The sequence below is a fragment of the Manacus candei genome, unplaced genomic scaffold, assembly GCF_025592945.1.
Source record: "Manacus candei isolate 608988 ecotype Guabito, Panama unplaced genomic scaffold, ASM2559294v1 h1tg000018l, whole genome shotgun sequence".
Classification (NCBI taxonomy): domain Eukaryota; kingdom Metazoa; phylum Chordata; class Aves; order Passeriformes; family Pipridae; genus Manacus; species Manacus candei.
The window spans coordinates 20150768-20172581 of record NW_026138066.1 but is presented as its reverse complement, the minus strand read 5'-3'; the positions used below and the strand labels follow the sequence as shown (position 1 = coordinate 20172581).

At 41.4% G+C, this 21814-nt stretch overlaps 2 protein-coding genes across 11 annotated transcripts in view; one reads left to right on the top strand and one right to left on the bottom strand.

The window, feature by feature from the left end:
* Nucleotides 1-1642: 1642 nt before the first annotated feature.
* Nucleotides 1643-15418, top strand: PYROXD1 (pyridine nucleotide-disulphide oxidoreductase domain 1). 5 transcript variants are annotated; one of them, XM_051784969.1, is made up of 12 exons: nt 1643-1661; nt 3539-3619; nt 4465-4584; nt 5992-6120; nt 6792-6865; nt 7496-7656; nt 8117-8217; nt 9434-9563; nt 10413-10525; nt 12117-12239; nt 12515-12652; nt 13172-15418. In XM_051784969.1, the coding sequence occupies exons 2-12, from the start codon at nt 3575-3577 to the stop codon at nt 13418-13420; spliced, it is 1383 nt and encodes a 460-aa protein (XP_051640929.1). In that variant the 5' UTR covers nt 1643-1661; nt 3539-3574; the 3' UTR covers nt 13421-15418. The 5 variants fall into 5 exon arrangements, with proteins under 5 accessions (XP_051640929.1, XP_051640926.1, XP_051640931.1 ...); XM_051784966.1 differs by lacking the exon at nt 1643-1661 and adding an exon at nt 1724-1910; XM_051784971.1 differs by lacking the exon at nt 1643-1661 and adding an exon at nt 1948-2632.
* Nucleotides 14006-21814, bottom strand: part of RECQL (RecQ like helicase) — a 20222-nt gene continuing 12413 nt past the window's right edge. For 5 of the 6 annotated variants that reach the window (XR_007904132.1, XR_007904131.1, XR_007904130.1 and 2 more), the window contains exons 12-17: nt 21367-21505; nt 20576-20667; nt 18295-18514; nt 17203-17332; nt 16751-16994; nt 14006-14145 (exon numbers count right to left, since the gene is read on the bottom strand). Coding sequence is in view for 1 of the 6 variants with exons in the window: in XM_051784947.1 (XP_051640907.1) it covers nt 16806-16994; nt 17203-17332; nt 18295-18514; nt 20576-20667; nt 21367-21505 (770 nt within the window). In the remaining 5 variants the exon portion in view is untranslated. Of the gene's footprint in view, nt 14146-15560; nt 16995-17202; nt 17333-18294; nt 18515-20575; nt 20668-21366; nt 21506-21814 lie in introns of those variants that run through there. The other variant, XM_051784947.1, reaches the window with a different exon arrangement.

The following is a 21814-nucleotide window of genomic DNA, read 5'->3' as shown; positions in this document are numbered from 1 at the left end:
CGGGGTGGTGTCAGAGACTGAAATAGTTAATGATTTATGCATTCTAGGAGACTTTTGCAGGCTTTTGACTTGCATGATACCTCTGATGAGCAGTCGGGCCCCTCCCTCCCTCCAGTGCTGAAGGTGTGAAGCCCCGAAAAGGCAAGAGCTGAGCTTGCAGGCTTTTGACTGTTGATACATCTGATGAGCAATCAGGCCCCTCCCTCCCTCTGCTAATCTTGAAAGGCGGGAACCAGGAGACACAAAAAAAAACTCAGCACAGACCTAGGAGTTGTTGGAGGCTCGAGGCACAGCCCGTGACACTAACCATGGGTATAACTCATAACTTCTTGGAGTGTGGGGGCTTCCCTCCTTCACCCCCGGCAGATCAAGGCCACCACTTCAACTGACAGACATGGAAGCATCGCTGGACCCCGTGGGCGGTGACTGTATACATCTGTCCACTCTCAGCTTTTCTTTCCCTTACTCTCCTTGCTCTTATCCTGCCTTTCTCTCCCCTATGCATTTTCTCCCCCCCCCAAAGGTTATCTCTGTGTCACATTGTTGTATGATAGCACCCAAACTGCTAGCATGCCTGTTGATACAGAATTGTTAAAATAAACCTTGCCAGTGTATGTTTTTAGACACCGATTATTCAGTGTCGTTTCACTTTAATCCACCCCAAGGGAATTATTGATAAAAACCTGAGTTACCCCCTCTCCCCTTTTCGTAACAATCACACTTAATAATATGCTGAAAACTTGAAGGTAAACCAGGCTGCAAAAGCCCAAAGTAATTTTAAGCAGCTGATCTCAAACTACAGGCACTGCTGGGCAGTATGTCACATTTAAATTTATTTCCATACTTTGACACACTTCTCATGTTACAGTACCACACTTTTTATCCTCTTCTCAGAAACATAGAGAAAAGTCATTTGCTTCAATGACTAAAGAGAAAACTGTGGATTCACCATCACCAAACCCAGGCACTGTGCCCTTTCTGGGCAGCAACAGAGACCCAAAGATTATGCCTTGTGAAGGGAGGGCTATACAGGTAGGGAGAGGAACATCTCAGACACATCAGCTCAATGGAATCATAGAATCACAGAATCCTTTTGGATGCAAAAGTCCTCTAAGACCACCAAGTCCAACCACTGACCCAGCACTGCCAAGCCCACCACTGAACCACGTCCCCAACGTCCCCAAGTGCCACATCCACTCATCTCTTCAACACCTCCAGGGCTGGTGACTCCCTGGGCAGCCTCTTCCAGTGCTCGAACACCCCTTCCCTGAAAAAATTTGTCCTCATATCCAATCTAGACCTTCACATCGTGGTCTACATTATACTTCTAGTATTGCGTCCAAAGCTGATGGGGTGGGGGGTGTGTATGTGTGGAGAAAATGCAGACTCTCACACTTCCGTGGGGTTTTTGCCCATGATTGCTTGTTAGGGAAGGACTAAAGGCCTGAATGTATAGTTCTGCCTTTAATTTTTATCGTAGCTATTAGCTACCAGTTCTCTTTGGTCCTGTGACAAAGTCCACCAAAATCCTCCAGGGCTCAGGACCGCGAAGTCCTCGCCCCGTCAAAGGGAGAAACTATTATTATTGTTGTCACTAAAATCAATACAGAAATAGATAGGAAATGAGCAGAAAGCCCGGTTTCGGGGCGGGTCCGTGAGCGGTGAGTCACCGCCGCCCCACCCACCCCGGCTCCGCGGGAGCGGAGGACGTTTGGGCGCTACAGGCCGCCATAGGCGTAGCCGCCACCGCCTCTGCCGCCGCGCCCCGGCGAGGACGTGGCCGGGACAAACCGCTGCCTTGTTTTCTCCCGGCAGCGGGCGGGGAGATGGCGGGGGCCGACGGGGCCGCGGCACGGAGCCGGTTCGCGGTGGTGGGCGGCGGCATCGCGGGGGTCACCTGCGCCGAGAAGGTAAAAGGGGCCGGGGCCGCGCCGCCCCCGCCGCGCGCGTGCGCACAAGACGCCGCCTCCCCCCCTTCCCGCCTTGCTCGTGGCTGGAATGTTGTACCTGCGGGTGCCGACCCCGCTCGGCTCCAGGCGGGAATTGTCCCCAAGAAACCCGCGGTGGGGAGGCTCCCCGATCCCGTAGCGGAACTTCGGGGCCCCCACCGCCCCGGTGCGGCAGCCTGGGCCGGCCGTGCCCTGGTGGAACCGGGGTGCGCTGCTGACGGGACCGCCCGGGTGCCTGCGGTTACTCAGAGATATAAATGCCCCTCACAACCTCGCCTTGTGCACTCTCGTAGAAACAGTTCACTAGAGTTACATAGTGACTGCATAAGTATTCTTGTTTATACAGTTGTTCCATATTGTGGCCTACCTGCCACCCTCATTTCTTACAGATATTTTTGTCCCAGTTGAAAAAAAGCTGAAAGCCAAACCTAGCCCCGGGGCTGCAGTGTTGTAGTATAATCGTATTTATCTGTCTAGAAGTACTTCTCAAGAGGTTCAAACTGTGCTACGAACAGCCCGATAGGGTTATTTTGAAGCAGCTTACAATTGCTCCATAAAAAGTGGGCTAAAACTTCACAGATGCAGAAAGCTGGCGTTCTGTGTGCTGGTCCGGAGCTCAGGGAGGTGCAGGAACCCTGCAGGATTTATTCCTCATAGCCACAAAGAACTCTGCTGCAGCCAAGGTGAAGGCTGCTGTGCTGCTCTCCTTTTTATAAAAATACTGCTCAGTTTTTACTGGATCCGTTTTTTAAGGCCATACACCTGTGGAGCTTGTCCAGTTCTCTTCAGCTCCCTGTGAGCAAAACCTCTAAAAGTAAATTAGTCCTGTTTCTTGGTTTCAAGGTTCTTGATGTCTTTTAGGTAACAGTAACTGGAGGTAATTTTGTACCTGTAATGTGGAATGAAATGATGTGCGTATTAGTTCGGTGAAGAATATTTTATCTGCTAAAGTGCAGAGCAGTGTAAAGACTGTGTTTCGGATATATCTGTTCTCTGGTGATGTCAGGGTCCCTCTGGATAGCACCCCTTCCCTCTGGATCACATCCCTTCTCTCTGATTGACAGCATTGCTTGGCTTGGGTTACCTGTAAACTTGCTGAGTTTAAAAGGGGAACTCTCTTTTTGGCTTGGGGCCTTAGAAGTTTTGTGTTACTTAGTAGCACCCTGAAGGTGATAATCTGTTAAATAACATTTAAAATACCCAGTAGAAATCAGCATTTCATCTTTCAAAAACCTGTAAACAATTAGTCACTGCTGTGCAATAAGAAAAATGTGTATCCAGCAACTGGGTGTCTCCAGACACCACATGATCATAGTCTGTTCCACAGGTTGGCCTTTGGAATACTATGGGAATAAAGTAGTCCTTTACACCATGGCTGCAGTTCTTGAAGGTGTATTTGTGTGTGAATTAATTGAAATACTGGGTCTCCAAATTCTCTTCATTTCCACAAAGTTGAAGTCATATTTATACAATAGGATTTTACAAGACTAAAGTAATGCATTAACACATATTACTTTTCATCAGTAGTTTTATTGTCTTAAAGTCAAAATCTGATGGTGACTCTCATCACTTTTCTGTTTCTTTACAAGCTGGCCACGGAATTCCCCTCAGAAGACATTTTTTTAATGACAGCTTCCCCAGTTATAAAAGCTGTAACTAATTTCAAACAGGTAAGAGAGACTTGATTTTTCTTATGGCAAGACCTCTTCAAAGTTTATATGTACAGATAATTTAGAACCCAGTTCTGAAAATGCCCGTGACTTTGAAATTGTTTCCACATTAATGTGATTGCAGTGGTGTCAGTAGGACTGATGAGCTATTTTATAGTGATTCAGAATCATTAGTAACTGGTGAGTGTATTCACACCATTCCAGTAAAGGTTGAACTGGGTACTTACATGGTTGAAGTGTTTTCAGAGCTACTGAAGTTTTATTTCACTGCTTTAGTAGTGGCTGCTCCATTTTAAGCACTGAAATGGTGTCTTGGTCTTGCCCATGGTTCTCATATACAGCAGTATGTTTGAACCTGGGAGAGAATCAGACTTCTGACAAAGTAGCAAAAGAAGGGATAGCCTTCTGGGAAGTTGCCTTGAGGTTCATCTATGTCTCCAGCAGCTGGTGATTCAGTGACCTCTTTCTTGCTGGTTTGAAAAAGAAAATAAAATCCCTGTGTGATTCAGATTTCTGGCTAGTAGGTTCATTAGGCTAGTTTTGCAGAGGTACTCAGATCTTGGAAAACACTGCTCTCTTCCCCACTCTAAAGGAACTTAATCTCTATCCCTAGGGTTAAAATTCCCTGTAGTACTTTGACTTTTTAACCAGGAATAGGCGTAAGAATATTCTGTATAGAAAAAGGAACTTTTAGCAGTAACATGATAACATGTTTTCAGGCAGTATGGGCTTTACCCTGTGAAAACTTCTTTACTGGAAATGAACACAACACATTCTGTTACAAGCTTTAGAAAAAGAGAGGGATAAATGGTCCATATTTTTAAACACCTGTCTTTTTCCTACAGGTCTCCAAAACACTTGAGGAATTTGATGTAGAGGAGCAACCAAGTTCCATATTAGAAAAACGATACCCCAATATTAAAGTTATACAGTCTGGAGTAAAACAATTGAAAAGTGATGAACACGTAAGCTAATATTTTCTTTTTATGTAGCTTTTCAAATTATTTGTATAAAAAATAATTTTGGAAGCAGTTGAGTGTTTTGGGTCAGAAAAATTCTGGGTGAGAACATTGTGGTTATTGAAGTGTTAAGTTACCAAAATTAAAAGAAAATACTTCCTAACTTTAATTCACTTGTTGCTTACACTGTTTTTCAAGTAGAAGTATGTACAGGGGACCAAACTGTCCCATCAAAAATTACTTGTTAATTAAGAAACCGTATCTTTTAGATTTAAATCTCTGACACCTTAGAGATACTGCGTTGAATATCTGATTGGAATAGCAGGGAAAACAGCCAGTGAAACCAATACTGTCTGTCAATATAGGAATGTGAAAACTTCTATAACCCTTGACTGGAGATGTTTCTTATTCCTAAATTACTGTTTCTTTGCCACAGAAACCAAAATGTTAACAACTTCGTGATACCAAAAATAAATAATTCTTGGAGGAACCAGCATTTCCACATTTTCTTCCTTTCTTTTAGCAGGAAATACACTGGAAGTATGAGCAGTGTACAGCATGTGCAGATCCTCGTTAGCATCTGTGTCAACATGTTACTTTTCACCTCAGCATTTATCAGAAACTCACGTTCAGACCCAAAACTGGTTTCGCTCACTTTAAATCTCAGAGATATGGTTCCAGTTGGATTCTAATAATGTTCTGAATCTAATGATATTCTTACATGGTTACTGTCATGGTGTCTTAGCTTAGGTCCCTGTGGATGTAAATAATTCATGTAATTAGAGGATCTTTTGCCCAAAACCTTTAAAAACTCTCTTTGTGCAAAACCACTATGTAGCTTCTAATTTGTAAAACAACAAGTAAGGTCATAAAATAGTTATATTTAAGATTTTATTTTTTCAGAATGACATAGCTTTAGAGCCTTCCCTTTTTCTTCAGCAAAGAACAGAATTTGCAGTCTTTCTAAACTGTGTCCTAGCCTGTGCCTGGCTAACACAGGCTGACTGCTGTTGAAATGTTTAGAATGAGATTCTTAATTGCTAGTATATAGTAATCTGCTTCTGTTACTGGGGCCAGGGGGACATTTGTCACACAGAAGACATAGTTTTCTTCTAGCACAGCTAGTGAGTACAAAGTGCCACCAAGTGGTAAACTTGGTCTTTCTCGGAGTGCACTGTGTACTTGCCATTTTATTGGTCATATACTTAGGTCTGTGGTGAGTGTGCTGCAAATAAATGTCACACAATCAGTGGCTGTATGAAGGCTTGCTCATTAAGAAGCCAGTTACAGCTTTTAATATGTGCAAATTACTCTGACATTAAGAAAAAAGAAAGCTGAAGTTCTCTTAGGTGTCTTGATTTAGGGGAATTCTCTTAAATGAATTGATTTTTCTTTTTTCTTAATTTTTAACAGAAAATTTTCACCGAAGATGGGAAGGAATATGTGTATGAAAAACTTTGCCTGTGTGCTGGAGCAAAACCAAAATTAATTTTTGAAGGAAACCCATATGTATTAGGAATCCGGGATACTGACAGTGCACAGGTAAGTGTGTTCTGGACTTAGAAGTGTTTAATGCATCTGGTGCAAAATACTAAAAATCATTGTGGAGTAAAATGAAGAAACAGAAGATGATGTTTGTTGTTATACATCCTTAAATAGGAACATTTTCAGTAGCAGAAAAACAGCCTTATTAATACCATTTAATAAATTATTTAGCCACTAAATTTGTTAAGTTTATAGATAGCTCATACACAGTATTTCTAACACGATAATATAGAATAAATTATATTCTTTCACCCTTCAGGCAGAATCCAATCTGAAAATATAAAGAGGAAGTAGGTACCTGTAGAAACTTCCCTGGGAAGGTGTGTCTGGTACATGGTACAAAGGGCTGCTTCTTACAGTGAAAAGCTACTGAAGGAACAGTAGGACAGAGAATAGAATCCGGGATACTTCTAAAAGCTCTGTCTAGTCAGCTTAAATGTAATTATTTAATTCCTATCTCAGTTTGAGGCTTGTAAGGCTGTATCAGTTACTTCATCCCTTCACAGGTTTCACGAGCTTCTGTTACAGATCTCAGCCTATGTGTGTAGCATTAGACTGAGAAAATCAAAATAAGACTAAGAGCAAGAAAAAATTGAAAAGGGTATAATTCATTGGTGTGAAGGAACATGATTGAAGTTGTAACTGACATTTTTCCTTTCTTAATGCAGGCTTTTCAGAAGAATTTGGCTCAAGCTGAGAGAATAGTTGTGGTAGGAAATGGTGGGATTGCCCTTGAATTAGTGTAAGTAAACAACTAAGATTTTGAATGATACATATTTAAATAAAATCTTTAACAATGCAATGTTCATTCTAGTGAACATGAGTTTGGGAGAAGATTGACTTTCAAAATTGTAGCTCTTAAAGCATTTAGTAGCAAAACTGATTACAGTTATTTTCTTCTTAGTATAGTGGTGCTTACTGTCACATAAACCAGTGGTGTTTAATGACACAATTAGGAAAGCTTCCAAAGAAGCTTTGACACACAGATATCAAGAATATGCAGTTCACGTTCCATATAGTACAAATGAGATCCACATGCCTGGTTTTAGCAGTGGGCAGCCTGGCAAAAATGCCAGAACTTCTTTTACATTATGGGGAGCAGGAAATACTAAATAGTATTATTATTATAAATTTTATCTACCTCCCCTCACCCCCTGCCCTGGTTCAGTCAAGGTTGTGCTGGTGAGAAAGTATGACCTGTCAACTTGAGGAGGTTTTTTTTTTAATGGGTTCCTTATTTAGAAGTGGATTTGATAGGTTTAAAAGTCTTGGATCCCTTTAGTTCTGGCTTCTGGAAGGGAACTTGACACACTTCTAAACATGTTGCTTTTCAGGTCGCCTGTCACTTTATCCCTTGTTTAAATGTCCACAGGTATGAAATTCAAGGCTGTGAAGTCATCTGGGCTATCAAAGACAAAGCCATTGGGAACACTTTTTTTGATGCAGGAGCAGCTGAATTTCTCATTCCAAAGCTGACTGCTGAGGAACGAGAGACTCCGATCGAGTGTAAAAGAACCAAGTACACAGTGGAAGGTGTGGTGCTTTAGACTCCTAACACTGCAGCAGCAGCAGCATTTGGTGTTAAAGAGAGTCCTGAAATCAGTTAATTTAGTAATGTTTTGTGCACATTTGCTAGCAAGCAGACATCAGTTTAAATATGAGTGATATTAAGCTACAAAAAAGTGTCTACAGTGGGTCTCCAGAAGCTGCTGCAGTTGGGGGCTGGCTGGCTGATAGTGCAGGCACATAACAGGGGGCATGGTTGTTTCAGAGACAGTGAAGTAATGAGAGGTATGAAGTTGAAAGGTGTTAAAAATACTGGTCTGGAGTCTGATTTGTCTGCAAATGATTGTGGGTTTTTTTGGATATTACACTTTTGTCTTCCCTTTTGGCAGCCCAATGGTATTTCTATTAATTGAGAATCCTTGTTGTGAATTCTGTGGGCAGCCATGTATGTACATTAAATCTGAAATGCTCCATCTGTTTCCTTCAGGAAGCCAGGAAAAAGAAAGACCTACAGCACCATCTGACAAACTGGGCAGTGCCTTAGGCCCTGACTGGCACGAGGGCTTACATCTTAAAGGGACTAAAGAGGTGTGGAACAGTCTTGCTTACACATTCATTTGAATGTTGCTTTAACTGGATGAGGACAGAACACAAAATGCCACATTCAGGGTTATAATAAAAATAAAATGTGCTTGAACTGGTTCTCCTGTAAGAAGTAAACAGCAAAATACATTAACACAAATTAAGTAAAATTTTCTGCTTCAGGAAAAAGGTGGTTAGCTGGATCCACTGGCATAGTTTTAACAAGTTACTCTTCAGACTGAAACTTAAATGTTGGCTTGCATATTTCTGTAAGACTGGTGTCAATCCTAGCTTTGATCAGAAGCAGTGGTGCTTCTATTGTCCTGATTTTTAACTGCCACATACACATTTTCTTATGTGCAAAATGGAACAGTAGGATTGAACATCAGCCTCCTGTCACAGCAGATAACAAAATGCAAAATCAGTAGTGGACATGGACATGGAGTTTCATGTTTGAAAAAAAGTAAAAATCCTCACATTGCATATTTTTAATCCATTTTTTCATTTATTAATTTCTTAGCTGTCAGGTATTTGCATCTGGTTTGCATTTTTAGAAATGACCTTTTAAAGGTGATCAGTCATAGATTCTACAGAAGTGGCTTTAGAACACCAGCTAAAGGATGTTTAGGATATTCAGCAGCTTAATTGGTGGTGGTCTGGCTATTGAAGGCTGTGGAAATGTTTCTGTAGTGGAGAATAAAGCAGTTCAAGGCCAGAATCCACAAAATAGTTCAAAAAACAGGGAACTCCACCTTCTGTTCTGAGCTCAGAATAGAGGTAAGTGGTTGAAACACAGGTTGATGGAATAGAATATGTTTTTATGGCTTTTAGACCATAAACTTAATATTGGTAGCCGAATTTCACTCATGATAGAAAAACTAAGTATTTGCAATCCTGAAAAATAGAAAAGATAATTTACTTTTTTCTGTTCTGATAAGTTTTGAATTCTCTTCCTGTAAGCTCAGGGGAACTTGAATATGTTTTCTGGCATGCCAGAAAAATCATGTATCTGAAAAAGCAGGTAAATTGCCATTTGCTATGGTTAGATCTGTGCCACAAAGAGGAAAAAGTGTGGGAACCTGGCTAATGTGTCATACTTTAGGATGGGATATATGGTGGGCTTTTTTTCCAGTTTAGTAATGTCAACTTAGGTGAAGGTATAGTTGCTATTAAAAATCTTGTAATTGCTAATCATTATGTTTACAACTTTGTCTTTCTTTAGTTTTCTCATAAAGTACATATTGAAATATTATGTGAAGTGAAGAACATACACTTACAGCAAGAATTTATACAACTGCAGAGGACTTCTTTGACTTTTCCTAAAAAAGAGAAAAATGTAGAACCAGATCAGGGTAAGTGCCAGTGCTGATAAAAAATAATGTGTTGAAGATAAAGTGCTGGAGCATGTTTGATCTTGTTTGCAAGCAAATACAGATTTGGAACATAAATCCTTTATCTCTATAAATGGGAGTCTAGCAACTTACAGTATCAAATTTATGGGCTACAGTTAAATTACAAAACTTCATGGGTCAGACCTTTTTTCCATAAAGTCACCGAAATCCTGTATGAAGAACATTCTCTCCTTGTCCCAGTCCAGTAAAGTCACATTTTAATAGTCTAGTTAGAACAGAAGAAAAAAAAACACCAACATTTTGTTTGAAAACTGAAGTAAACCTTGAAACTAGAAGAAAATATTCCTTGTTTAATGAATAATTCTGTCTATAAATTCCACTGACTGAAAATTAATATTTTAAATACATTTTAATAGCCAGTTACTTCCAGCATGAGATTCTAGGAAGTCAAATCTCTGATGTTTTTTGCTTTTGAGGCGTCTCCTGTGCATCTTTAAATTTACATGTAAAAGAATATTTGGCAATTGCATACTTCAGAGAACATCCCAGAGGACACAGTATTATCTCCCTACAAATAAGGGCTTTGATTTAGGAAAATTCCAAAGAGTCTTAATAGTGGGAGTTGGAGCTAAGCTCCAAAACGGTTTTTTTCCCTCTAGTCCTGAGTGAAGGTAAGAAATGTTATAGGTAACCTCTGATTATTTTTTTTTTAATTTTTCCTTTTCTCTACCTAAACAGTTATCTCAAAAGATTTTTTTTTCTTTTTATTTCATATCTTATTATGAGACATAATAAATAAAATAATTTCTGTTGGTTACATTCTCAGGGCAAAATTTTCCCCTTTTTCAGTGCTGTGGCCTGTATATGTGGAATTAACTAATGGAAAAATTTACGGATGTGATTTCATTGTCAGTGCAACTGGAGTAGTGCCAAATGTTAAACCATTCCTGGATGGCAATAATGTAAGTATACTGATTTCTTCTGGAGCTTAAGTTTCTTTTAAGAAAGGTGAAAGAAGCTTTATGGGTTTTTTCTTTCTGTTCTGACGTGAAATACAGATTGCTAAAGGTTTTGAATACTGTGCAGCATCTCAAAATGAGGCAGGTATGTTGATATTGAAACATCCAGCATGAGAAAAATGTATTTTATTTCTGGTCTTGGCTTATTATGTTGCTCCCTATCTGTATATACACAGTATATATTCAGTATAAGCTCTTAAACTAAGCCTGTACAAATAGAGAAAAACACTTGTATAATTGGCTGATGTGGCAAAAAAGTATTATAATTTTTCTGTTAATTCTGCAGCATATTCTTATCTTACGAATCTTAACGTCTTCTCCTGGGAAGGAAGCAGTTATTTCCAGTATTCTTCATCTGGGACACTGAGCTATAGCAGTGCTCATATTCACCAAGGGAAGTCACACTGAATCAACATCCAAAAGTGGATGATGATTCCAGAGTTCGTAGCTGCCATGAGAATTTTCAGCCTTTGGACCATTCTGTGTCCATGTTCGGTGTCCAGTTTAGCCCCAGCCAGCAGCTCAGCCCCACCTGGCTGCTCCCTGGGTCCCCACAGAGGGGAGGGGAAACAGAGGCACAAGAGTTAAAAGTGAGAAATCTCACTTTGAGATAAAGACAATTTAGGTAAAGCAAAAGCTGTGCACACAACCAAAAAAATTTCATTCACTGTTTTCCATCAGCAGGGAGATGTTCAGCCATTCCCAGGAAGGCAGGGTTTACAGGCATGACAGTTACTTGGGAAGACAAGTGCCATAATTATGAATGTCCCCCTTTCCTCCTCCTTCCCCCAGCTTCTCTTGCTGAGGACATCATGTGGTTTGGGGTCCCCCTTTGGTCAGTGGGGTCAGCTGCCCCAGCTGCTTCCGATCCCAATTTCTTGTGCAGCCCCAGCCTTAGAGCTGACAGGGCAGCAGGAGAAACAGAAGAGGTCTTGGGTAAGCTCTGCTCAGCAACAACTAATACATCCCTGGGTTATTAACACTGTTCTCATCACAAATCCAAAAAATATCCCCATACCAGCTACTACTAAGAAAATCATCTCAGACAAAACCAGTATGTTGGGGTATTTGGTGTTTAACGGTTCTGTCTGATTAGGAAGTAAAATGCTATGCTCTGATTAAAGGAGAAGAAAATGCTGAAAACACAGATCTGATGTTGAGCCATGAGAGATTTCCAGGCCTGCATTATAAGGATAGATCAGGAGTTAGGTTTTTACATTGGTATTTTCTCACCTTGGCAAAAATACAAAATGAAACCTTAAGACTGAGTGTCCCTGTAACACACGTAGTGTGATTTGAAATTTGGCAAGCTCTGTCACTTCCCTGCCTAGGTATGAGTAATAGCATTTTAAAAACCTGTGCTGTGTTCTAGAAATAATCTTAATGCTCTGTACCTTCTGTGGAGGTCTTGCCATTTGAGATAGTCTCATGTTAAATAATAAAGTAACAAAGGACATGATCGCATAATGTGGACGAATTGAATGACAGTTAAAATTATTACTTCTCTCATTGCTGACCTGTGCCAATACTTCAGTTTGCTGTAGGGGAAGATGGAGGACTCAAAGTAGATGAACACATGCACACGTCGGTGCCAGATGTGTACGCAGCTGGAGACATCTGCACGGCAGCCTGGGAGCCGAGCCCCGTGTGGCACCAGGTACGTCCGACCCTGCGAGTGTCTGAGACAGTCAGTCTGACCCACAGAGCAAATCACACACTGTGACACACTCCCAGAAGGGAAAGTCTGGGCAAGTAGCTAATCCTGGGCGTGTTGATGGCAGGTAACTTTATCTGGGTGGCAGGACGCTGAGCTGTCCAGCCCTCCTGAGCATCCCAGGAACACGCAGTGAGCACTGAGGAGAGCAGCGAGTGTCGGCCTGTGCACAGCCACACGTGTCTTGTGATTTAAATCTTTCCAATTGTCTTCTCTAGATGAGACTGTGGACTCAGGCTCGGCAGATGGGATGGTATGCAGCAAAATGCATGGCAGCAGATACTTTGGGGGAATCTATTGACATGGATTTCAGCTTTGAACTATTTGCTCATGTTACGAAATTTTTCAATTACAAGGTAAAGTAAATTCAGTCTAATGGTCTTAAACCACTGGGTAACACAGATTGCTAGTTTATATTCACTTGTTAACACTGAGCAGGTGCTTTAATATTGACAAAACAGTTTTCTTTACATAGTAAATAATGTTAGCTCAGATTGTCTCCATTCATACTAACCTTGAGTGCAGAAACTGGAAAGAGCTAAAATCTTTACAGATACATTACAAATTGCATTTGGTGAATGACAACTGATCTGCCTTGTATTCCTGTATATATTCCATTTCATTAAGGTTCTGCTCATGGATAAATTCAACACAGTTCAGCATGATAACTCGTTTACTGTGGGGTTTTGTGTATGATATTTCAAGGTGAAGAGTTTTGAGTCTGTTGTTGGTTTTGTTGTGGGAAGGTCCCTAAGGACAAATACTTCCCTGTTTACATCTGTCTTTTGAGGCCTAGATCTGCTGGCAGCAGAAATACTAAAAGCCACTGCAATGTTCTTATGAGCGCTTTTCCTTTCTCCTTTTCCTTCTGTTAGGTGGTGGTTTTGGGGAAGTACAATGCTCAGGGCTTGGGCTCAGACCACGAACTGATGCTGAGATGTACCAAGGGACAGGAGTACGTGAAGGTAGTGATGCAGAACGGCCGAATGGTGGGAGCTGTGCTGATCGGTGAAACGGACTTGGAAGAAACCTTTGAAAACTTAATTTTAAATCAGATGGATCTTTCAGCCTATGGTGAAGATCTCCTGAACCCAGATATCGATATAGAAGATTATTTTGATTGAACAAAACCTCATTTCCATTTTGTATAGTTTTGATACAAAGTAAAATTGTTTTCTGGGGATTACCAGAAATGAGGGATAAATGCAATTCCCTATTAAGATTTTGTGTTGATCTTGTCAAAATACTGACTGGCAGCTTAGTCTGTGTAGAAGTGCAGCAACAAAAGCAAGTGGGTTGGTGGTGGCAAACACTTTTTGTCTAGATGAGCATATGAAAACAGGGCTGTAACAGCCTCAGCAGCACAGGGAAGGCCACATTTTAAGATAGTGCTGTGTTCACTGGAACGTGAGGGAGCCTTTTTAAAGGCAAGAAAAACACGTTAAATCCTATGCCTGCCTCGTACCTCCCTTCCCCAAACCACCCATTCCACCTGCTGTGGTTACCAGAGCCCAGTTTCCCTCTGGCTCATTTCTGGGCATGTCCCTCAGCTCAGCCCATGAGCCACCACCAGAGCCAGGATGCCTTCATGGGAAGGTGTGGCCTTACCTGCCAAAAGCTCCTCCAGCCTTGGGCAGGCTGAGTCGTGGCCAGAGTCAGGAAAGCCTCTGCTTCCTCAAACCATGTGCTCAGGTGAATGTTTACAAGCAGTCAGGCAGCCTGTTGCCATCCCACTGGCACCACTCCACTGCTCACACCAGTGAGTACCTGCCACAGCTCTGTCCAGCTGGCTCAGATGAACAGTTTTAGGATACAGGATGCTCAGAGCTCTCACCACCTGGAATATGGGCTGCAAATACACAGCAAGATGGATGCCTTATCCTTTGTTTTTTTCTTTTTTCCCCCCATAAGTTTATTTTTCAAATAAATGTATTTACTACTCAGCTAAGTACAGAACACATGCTTTGGCATGACGAGATGTCAGGTGAGAGCAGCTTTTTAACTGTTTTTCACTTCAGCTTTCCAGCTGTAGAGCTGCACTGGTGCATCCCATCCCAGCTCCAACAGGACCGGTGGGCTGAGTGCACTCCCAGGAAGGATAACACAGCAGCACTGGCAGGGGTCACCTGCAGCAGCCTTCCCTGGAAGGAGCCTGTGGATCAGGCTGAGGTGTCCAGCTGAGGTGGCAGATGGTACAAGATGCCATTTGGAATGGCAGTCCCGGATCCCGATGGGATTCGTAATAGGCACTTACTACATTTGCTTAATGAAAGTCTTCTTGGGGAATACAGGTCCTGGTCACTTCCTGTCTGCACCTCTTTACCACTGTCCTGCACATTGGTTCCAGGAAGGAATTTTTGCAAGTATAGACTCCCACTTTGACCTGATGTGATCATAACTAAATTACAACTACTGACAAAATATCTACTATTAAGTGTCCAGGGGGGGGTTGAGCTGTTTGTTTTCAGTAGTAACTGGCCCAGTGGCTGCATGTTTAGTTATGCAAGATGCACTTCAATAATAGTGATGTGGCTATATAGACCTGCTTCAACCAAGCTCCTCCTTTTTTAGTTGCTAGGCTTAATTTAGTGCCTAGGTGATAAAGCCCAACAGTTTAAGCTATGCTTAATGTCCTTTATGGATTTCATAGGGCCACCCAGGGACATGGGTTGTTTCATTCTAGCTTTTTGTTTGGTTCTGCAATTGCTACTTGGGACCTGCTCTTTATTTAGTGTCACACTGGGAACAATTTATTGTACTCCACTAACTGCAAAGGTTTCAATACATACTGAGACTTCCCCCAGAAAAATCACTCTAAAGAGAATGACTCTTTTTAATTAAATTAATTCCAAGTTTTGCAAAGGTCTCAGTTAAATGGTAGATGAAATACTGAGCTTTAGTCACTGTCACGATTTAATCAGAAAAATAAAGATGAAGGACATGAATGATGTTTGGTTTATATTTAAGTTGTTATACATGTAAATGTTAGGGGATGGGGGGAGAACCAAAATGCAACCCCCTAGAACTTAACATTTATTAATGAATTTGAACTTGCCTTTCTGATCTTTGGCTGCCAAGACCTTAAAAGTCAGTAAATAAATAAAACTGAATCTAGCACCCAACCTCGTGTGTGCTGAGCAATGCTTGCAGTCAGCAGTAGCTGGTGGATCTTTACCAGGCTGCCAGCACAGGCACTTGTTCCTGGAAACACTGATATTCAAAGGAAGGCAGCAGGGATGTATTTCTACAACTAGACAGTGGGCTGATAATCTTGTCTAGACTCTCTTTGCAGGAGGGGTTGGTCCAGACCTTTCAAGGTCCCTTCCCACCTGAGCCCAGAGTGGTGGTGAACAGTGTTGCACCCAGTTGGCGGCCGGTCACTAGTGGTGTTCCCCAGGGATCAGTGTTGGGCCCAGTCCTGTTTACTGAGGATTTAGATGAGGGGATTGAGTCCACCCTCAGCAAATTTGCAGATGACACTAAGCTGGGGGGAGTGTCTATCAGCTGGAAGGCAGGAGGGCTCTGCAGAGGGACCTGGATAGGCTGGAGAGTTGGGCTGATTCCAACGGGATGAGGTTCAACAAGGCCAAGTGCCGGGTCCTCCACTTTGGTAACAACAACCCCCTGCAGCACTACAAGCTGGAGACAGAGTGGCTGGAGAGCAGCCAGGCAGAGAGGGACCTGGGAGTTTGGATTGACAGGAAGCTGAACATGAGCCAGCAGTGTGCCCAGGTGGCCAAGAAGGCCAATGGATCCTGGCCTGGATCAGGAACAGCGTCACCAGCAGGTCCAAGGAAGTGATTCTTCCCCTGTACTCAGTGCTGGTGAGGCCATACCTGGAGTGCTGTGTCCAGTTCTGGGCCCCTCAGCTCAGGAAGGATATTGAGGTGCTGGAGCAGGTCCAGAGAAGAGCAACAAGGCTGGTGAAGGAACTTGAGCACAAGTCCTGTGAGGAGAGGCTGAGGGAGCTGGGGCTGTTCAGCCTGGAGAAGAGGAGGCTCAGGGGAGACCTCATCGCTCTCTACAACTCCCTGAGAGGAGGTTGTAGGCAGGTGGGGGTTGGTCTCTTCTCCCAGGTAACCATCAGCAAGACAAGAGGGCATGGTCTTAAGCTCTGCCAGGGGAGGTTTAGGTTAGATATCAGGAAGAAATTCTTTACAGAGAGGGTAATCAGGCATTGGAAGGGGCTGCCCAGGGAAGTGGTGGATTCTCCATCCCTGGAGGTTTTTAAGATGAGACTGAATGTGGCACTTACTAGACCATGGCACTAACCATGGTGGTGGATCAAGGGTTGGACTTGATCTCAGAGGTCCCTTCCAACCCAGCTGATTATGTGATTCTATGAAACATTTTTCCCTTCAGTGCTGGACTTTTTTTAGATAACTTGTTTCCCTGTTTGGTTTTTATTTAAAAAAAAATGCAAAAGAAATTACTAAAGCACAAACTGAACTTACTGCATTGTCCATGGAGAAGTAAACGTGATTAGATCCTAAATGTAGTCTGTGAAACTCAGTCAATAACCACTGGTTGGTCAACTCCACCTGCCTCAAGCTTTGGCTTCTTTGCTTTTAAGTTAGACCCACAGCCAGGCCGCTTATGCTCCTGTAACTTCTTCCCCATTGAATCCTGGACAGCCTTTGAAACAGTCTGAGCATTTTCCCTGCTTCCTTTCGAATTTGAAGGTTGAGATGGTTTGACCTGTAAGTTATAAACAATTCTGTTAGAATTCTAACATTGTTTTCCTTCTTTTTCCATGTTCCTGCACGACAGAGAAAATACGTATGAGGTCTGTTTTAAATCCTGTTTGATTGCATTCTACAAAAATACTTTGAGCAGATACCAAACTATTCAAATAAGCTATAATGGAGCTGATATCTATATAGCAAATCAGTAGAGATATAAATACCTTGTGAACACTCTTCCTGTTTGTTATCCCCTCTATAGTGATGACATGGGTCTCGTTTCTCAGCAGATGGGCTTTGGGTCCCACCTTCAGGTAGGATATTGTAGCGAATGCCGTGAAGCTGAAGTCTTCCCTGCATGCATTAAATCAGTGTTACAAGGGAAGGCTGGAGACAAAGACAGGCTTGACCATGCAGGGGGAAAAATCACAGCATCATTAAAAGGTTGGACAAGACCTCTAAGATCATCAAGTCCAACCATCAGCCCAGCACCACCACTAAACCACGTCCTCAAGTGCCACATCCACACATACTGGGAATGCTTCCAGCAATGGTGACTCCACTGCTTCCCTGGGCATCCTGTTCAATCTTGACAACCCTTTCCATGACAAAAGGGACACATGAACCCTTCTGTTGAATGTTCCAAATACCAGCTTGGTTCTGCTTTATTTATTCAAGTGGACAGTCAGTTAACTTCGAGCCAGTCTGGTCAATATTTAACATAATTCAGTTTGTGGACCTTTACACACACACTCAGACACCTCTTGGAAGACATGGAGGAAAATGAGGAAAAAGATGTAGTAAGTCATCTTGTCACTCTCTTAATAGTATAAAAAAAGTCAGCTGTACAAACAGATGCAAAAAAGAATTAAGACAAAAATAAAAGGATTAAATATTTGATTTTTACATATTCTTGGAACTTGTAGAGCAGACAAAACACTGACAGCCAACTTACAAAAGCAGGACTGTTATTTTCACTATGCTTTCTTAACATTTCTGGGTACCACTTTCCACATTTGCCAGCCTGTCCCGACTTAAAACTTTATGTGGACAACCCCTTTTGCTTTCCTTATCCACAGCTTTTTAAAATTGCCCAAGATGCAGCACTGCAAATGTTCCTCCAACTTTTAAAGTGGAAACATAGTAAAATGTGTGGAGTTTTAGAAATACATTAAGTGCACCTGAAACAAAGGCTAACAACAAGACTGTGGAATGTATCCATTAATGCTATACAGAAGTAACAAAAGAATAAAGAAAAATGACTACTAGATGTTTAAAAAAATTCAAAACAAACAAAACAAAACTAATCATCTTACCTCAGATACTGCTGCAGCAGTAGATGGGCAATAATTCTCTCCAGTTCCTCTCGAGGATGCTTTGGTGGAGTAACTTCAGCCACCCTGAACTTGGACACACCTTTCCCAGACCATGCATCAATTAGTTTCAGTGGGGTGAGTTTCTCACTCATGCTTTCAGCTTGCTCAAGTATCTTGATTAGATCCCTGCAGTATCCTGTTACATCCATCTTCTCAGATGCTGCAGATAAAAGTGAAAGAATATTTAAATAGCAAGTTATTTATGGTTATTTAGATAGTATCCATATATACATGTATATACTTTTATATATTTAGAGATAAATACATATCTGCTGCATAGTAGCAATGGTTTGGTTTGGTGTTTTTTTTGTTTTAAAACTGTAACTTAACAAATAAAGCTGTAACTTTCCCCTCTGACCATTAGGATATATTTGTACTCACATCTGTCTTTCTACTTCATTATTGAAACTCCCATCTGGCAAACATTTCTACTTGTATTTAATGTTACAAACGACACAGATTATTTCAAAGAAGCATTTAGGAAGCACAGAATTTGCAAGGTGGCTACTATGTTACAGCTGGATCCCTTTTCCTCACCCACAGTGTTTATTATGATAAGATCAGAGAGAACAGAGGGAGTGAAGAATATAAGTGAGACATTTATTCTCTCAAGACACTTATGGACAAAATGAGACAGAAAAAAGGTATTAATTACATTATAAAAATAAGCTTCACCAATAATTATTCTAAGCATCAACACATAATGATCACCCTTCTTGTGCATGATCAGATTATGGCACAGAATTACCCCAACTGCCTCCTCCAATACTAAGAATTAAGTACTGAAAAACGAGTACTGCTGCAAGGTTTCCTCAGACCTTGCTTGTGTATCAAAAGGCCCTGGGGGTGAACCAGCAGTAAACAGGATATATCTCAACTATATTTCACCACATGGCTCCTGTAAGCCTTGGGTACAAGCCAGTTCCGTACTCTTCCCAACCTCTGATCCCAGTATAAAATTTCAAATAAATCCCATTTCTAACTAGAAGATAACAAGACATTGTCACTTGCATGATTTTGCAAAACAGTTTTATTATATAATTAACTGTTTAAAGAAAAAAAAGTTAAATTTTTGTCTACTTTACATCCCAAAACATGTAGATGGAAATTAAGTCTAGTTATGAGAATAGCTTTGAATACAGAATTGTTCCTAAGTTTTTTCAAGTGTTGATCACTATATTATCCAAATCCTTTTTGCAACAGGTATGCAATATGTGCAAAATACCATCTCCTCATATTACAAATATACACCTGGTCCTTAAAGAATTATAAGGTGGTTTTGTGTGTCCAGTTAGAGATGCCCAAGACCAATTTTCTCTCAGCACTACTTTCAGAGTTTCTAGCTTCTTCGGGGCTTTCCTATGTCTAAACCACAGTGCTCACTTTATAAATGCAGCAACAGATGTTTTGTGCATCTTTTGTGACTTTCAGCTTTCTGACAAGTACCAAAAATGACAATTAAAGCAAGAATGAGCTCCCCAGCACCCTCAGGATGTTTGTGGCCAAAACAGCAAAAGAACTGATGTCCCAGAACCACGTTCTACTGAAACAATCCTCTTATCATGCAGCTGGTCTTGTTTCAGCTTATCTTCCAACCTCCCTCTGTGCCTTCACTCTTATGATCCCAGCTTTTTTCCAAAGGAAGAGCTCATGCTGGACAGACATTGTGCTGTTAGGGCTAACATAGAGCAAAGCCCTGAGTTAGTGTGCTCAGCTGTTCTGCACACCTGTCATGCACAGTCCTGACACAGGTACAATTCATGAGCACTGAAATCCTCAGGGATTTTACCAGGGAAGTAGTGAGAGGATGTGCAAACTGTACCTTCTCAGAGCCTAAATATGAACAGTTTGGCATGCAGAAAGCAAGGGGCTCCTCCTCAAATAAACCTTTTACACCCAAACCCTAAAACAAAACCTGACTCCTACCAGAATCTTTTTTAAACAAGTAAGCCAACGTTCCCTTTGCCCCAGCTTACCTTTTGGGAACAGGGGAACAGCTGAGACTGAAGGATACCAAAGTGTTTGGCAGAAAACTAAACCAGGAAGTATCCTGCTAAACACCCTGAACTCGGCAACACCAAAAGCTGAAATGCATAACGAAATTTGGGCCTCGAAAACAGGGGGTATTACAAGCAGAGTTCACAAAATTTGCTTACAGTTTTTCTAAACTAGACATATTTCCTTAAGCCATCTTTTCCCACGTTCTCTGTCCTTTACTCACCGTTCTCTCTGCAGCAGTTATCACACATTCTGTTGCAGTTTGCAGAATCCCACACCTCATCAAAGTGATGGGCTATGAGCACCCGGCGACACCTGGGAGAGCAGAGAGGGACTATGGAACCCGAGGGTTATAAACCATGAAAATGGCAACAAGAGGGGCCCTTGGGACAGCTCATATCTCAAGACTGGCATGAAGAATTATCTCAGGAAAAAATAAGAAAACAAATATTGCAACACAGTATTCCCTGTCAGTTATGCCAACAGGAATAATGAGCTGACAGCGATGTAGAAACAGTTTGGTCAAAGCAGAAAAGCATAATCTGCAATTTCAATAGAATGAAAAATCCTAAGAATATGAGCTCATTCTTAGACTGAGGCTAACAAAGTCCACAACATGGATACAAGTGTTTTCCATGAAGTATTCCCAAGTACTCCCAGTGCAGTAGATAAAGCATTAGGCACATGTGGATTCCTATATGGCCATTAAACACTGGTACATTAGAGTAAAAACCAAAGCATTCGAATTTTTCCTCTGGATGGGATTTGAAATCCAAACAGTGTTCGCTGACAGGTATTTCACTTCTTCCAAAATTTTATCCTGAAGCTGGCAAGTTTGTTCTTGTGAGTGGTTTTGTTTGGTGATGGGTTGGGCTTTGGTTTTGTTTTGGGTTGTTTTGTTGTTTTTTGGTTTTTGGTTTTTTTTGTGTTTTTTTTTTTTCAAATGCCCTCTAAAGAACCCAACAAAAATAGACTATTTAAAGGCTAAGCAACCCAGCCACTACAGTAACTTACTTGTTCATATTTTGGCAGTAAGATACCATATCATAGAGCTTCTCTTGCCCGACATTTTCCATCACTACCATTGAGCTGATCCTGAATATATCTCCAAAACCATAATACAAAATGCAGTCAGCTTTTTGGTCATCTCTACCTGCAATGCATTAAAATGAACACAAAATTAAAATCTCAACCAATTGCCCCTCAAGGTCCCTGAAAAGCTTTTTCCCATGTAGATTCAACTCTGCTTTTGAAAAAGTAATGATGCATAAGATCAAAAAACCAGACCACCACTAAACATTTTTTTAGCCATAACAGCTATTTATTCTGCTATACACTGATCAATCCTTAAAGTTCCCTGCTCCATACTCCCCATCCTACTTGTATTCTTGTGGCCACTGAAATTCATACAATGATTATACATCATCTAGAGACAATTGGAGCAAATCACACATGCCAGTTG

What these genes read in the sequence shown, in the direction of transcription:
- PYROXD1 (XM_051784966.1), top strand. Translation starts at nt 1,827, where the DNA reads ATGGCGGGGGCCGACGGGGCCGCGGCACGGAGCCGGTTCGCGGTGGTG. An exon ending in AACCAAGTACACAGTGGAAG is followed by an intron (nt 7,657 to 8,116) that starts GTGTGGTGCTTT and finishes TGTTTCCTTCAG; the next exon opens with GAAGCCAGGAAAAAGAAAGA. An exon ending in CGAAATTTTTCAATTACAAG is followed by an intron (nt 12,653 to 13,171) that starts GTAAAGTAAATT and finishes TCCTTCTGTTAG; the next exon opens with GTGGTGGTTTTGGGGAAGTA.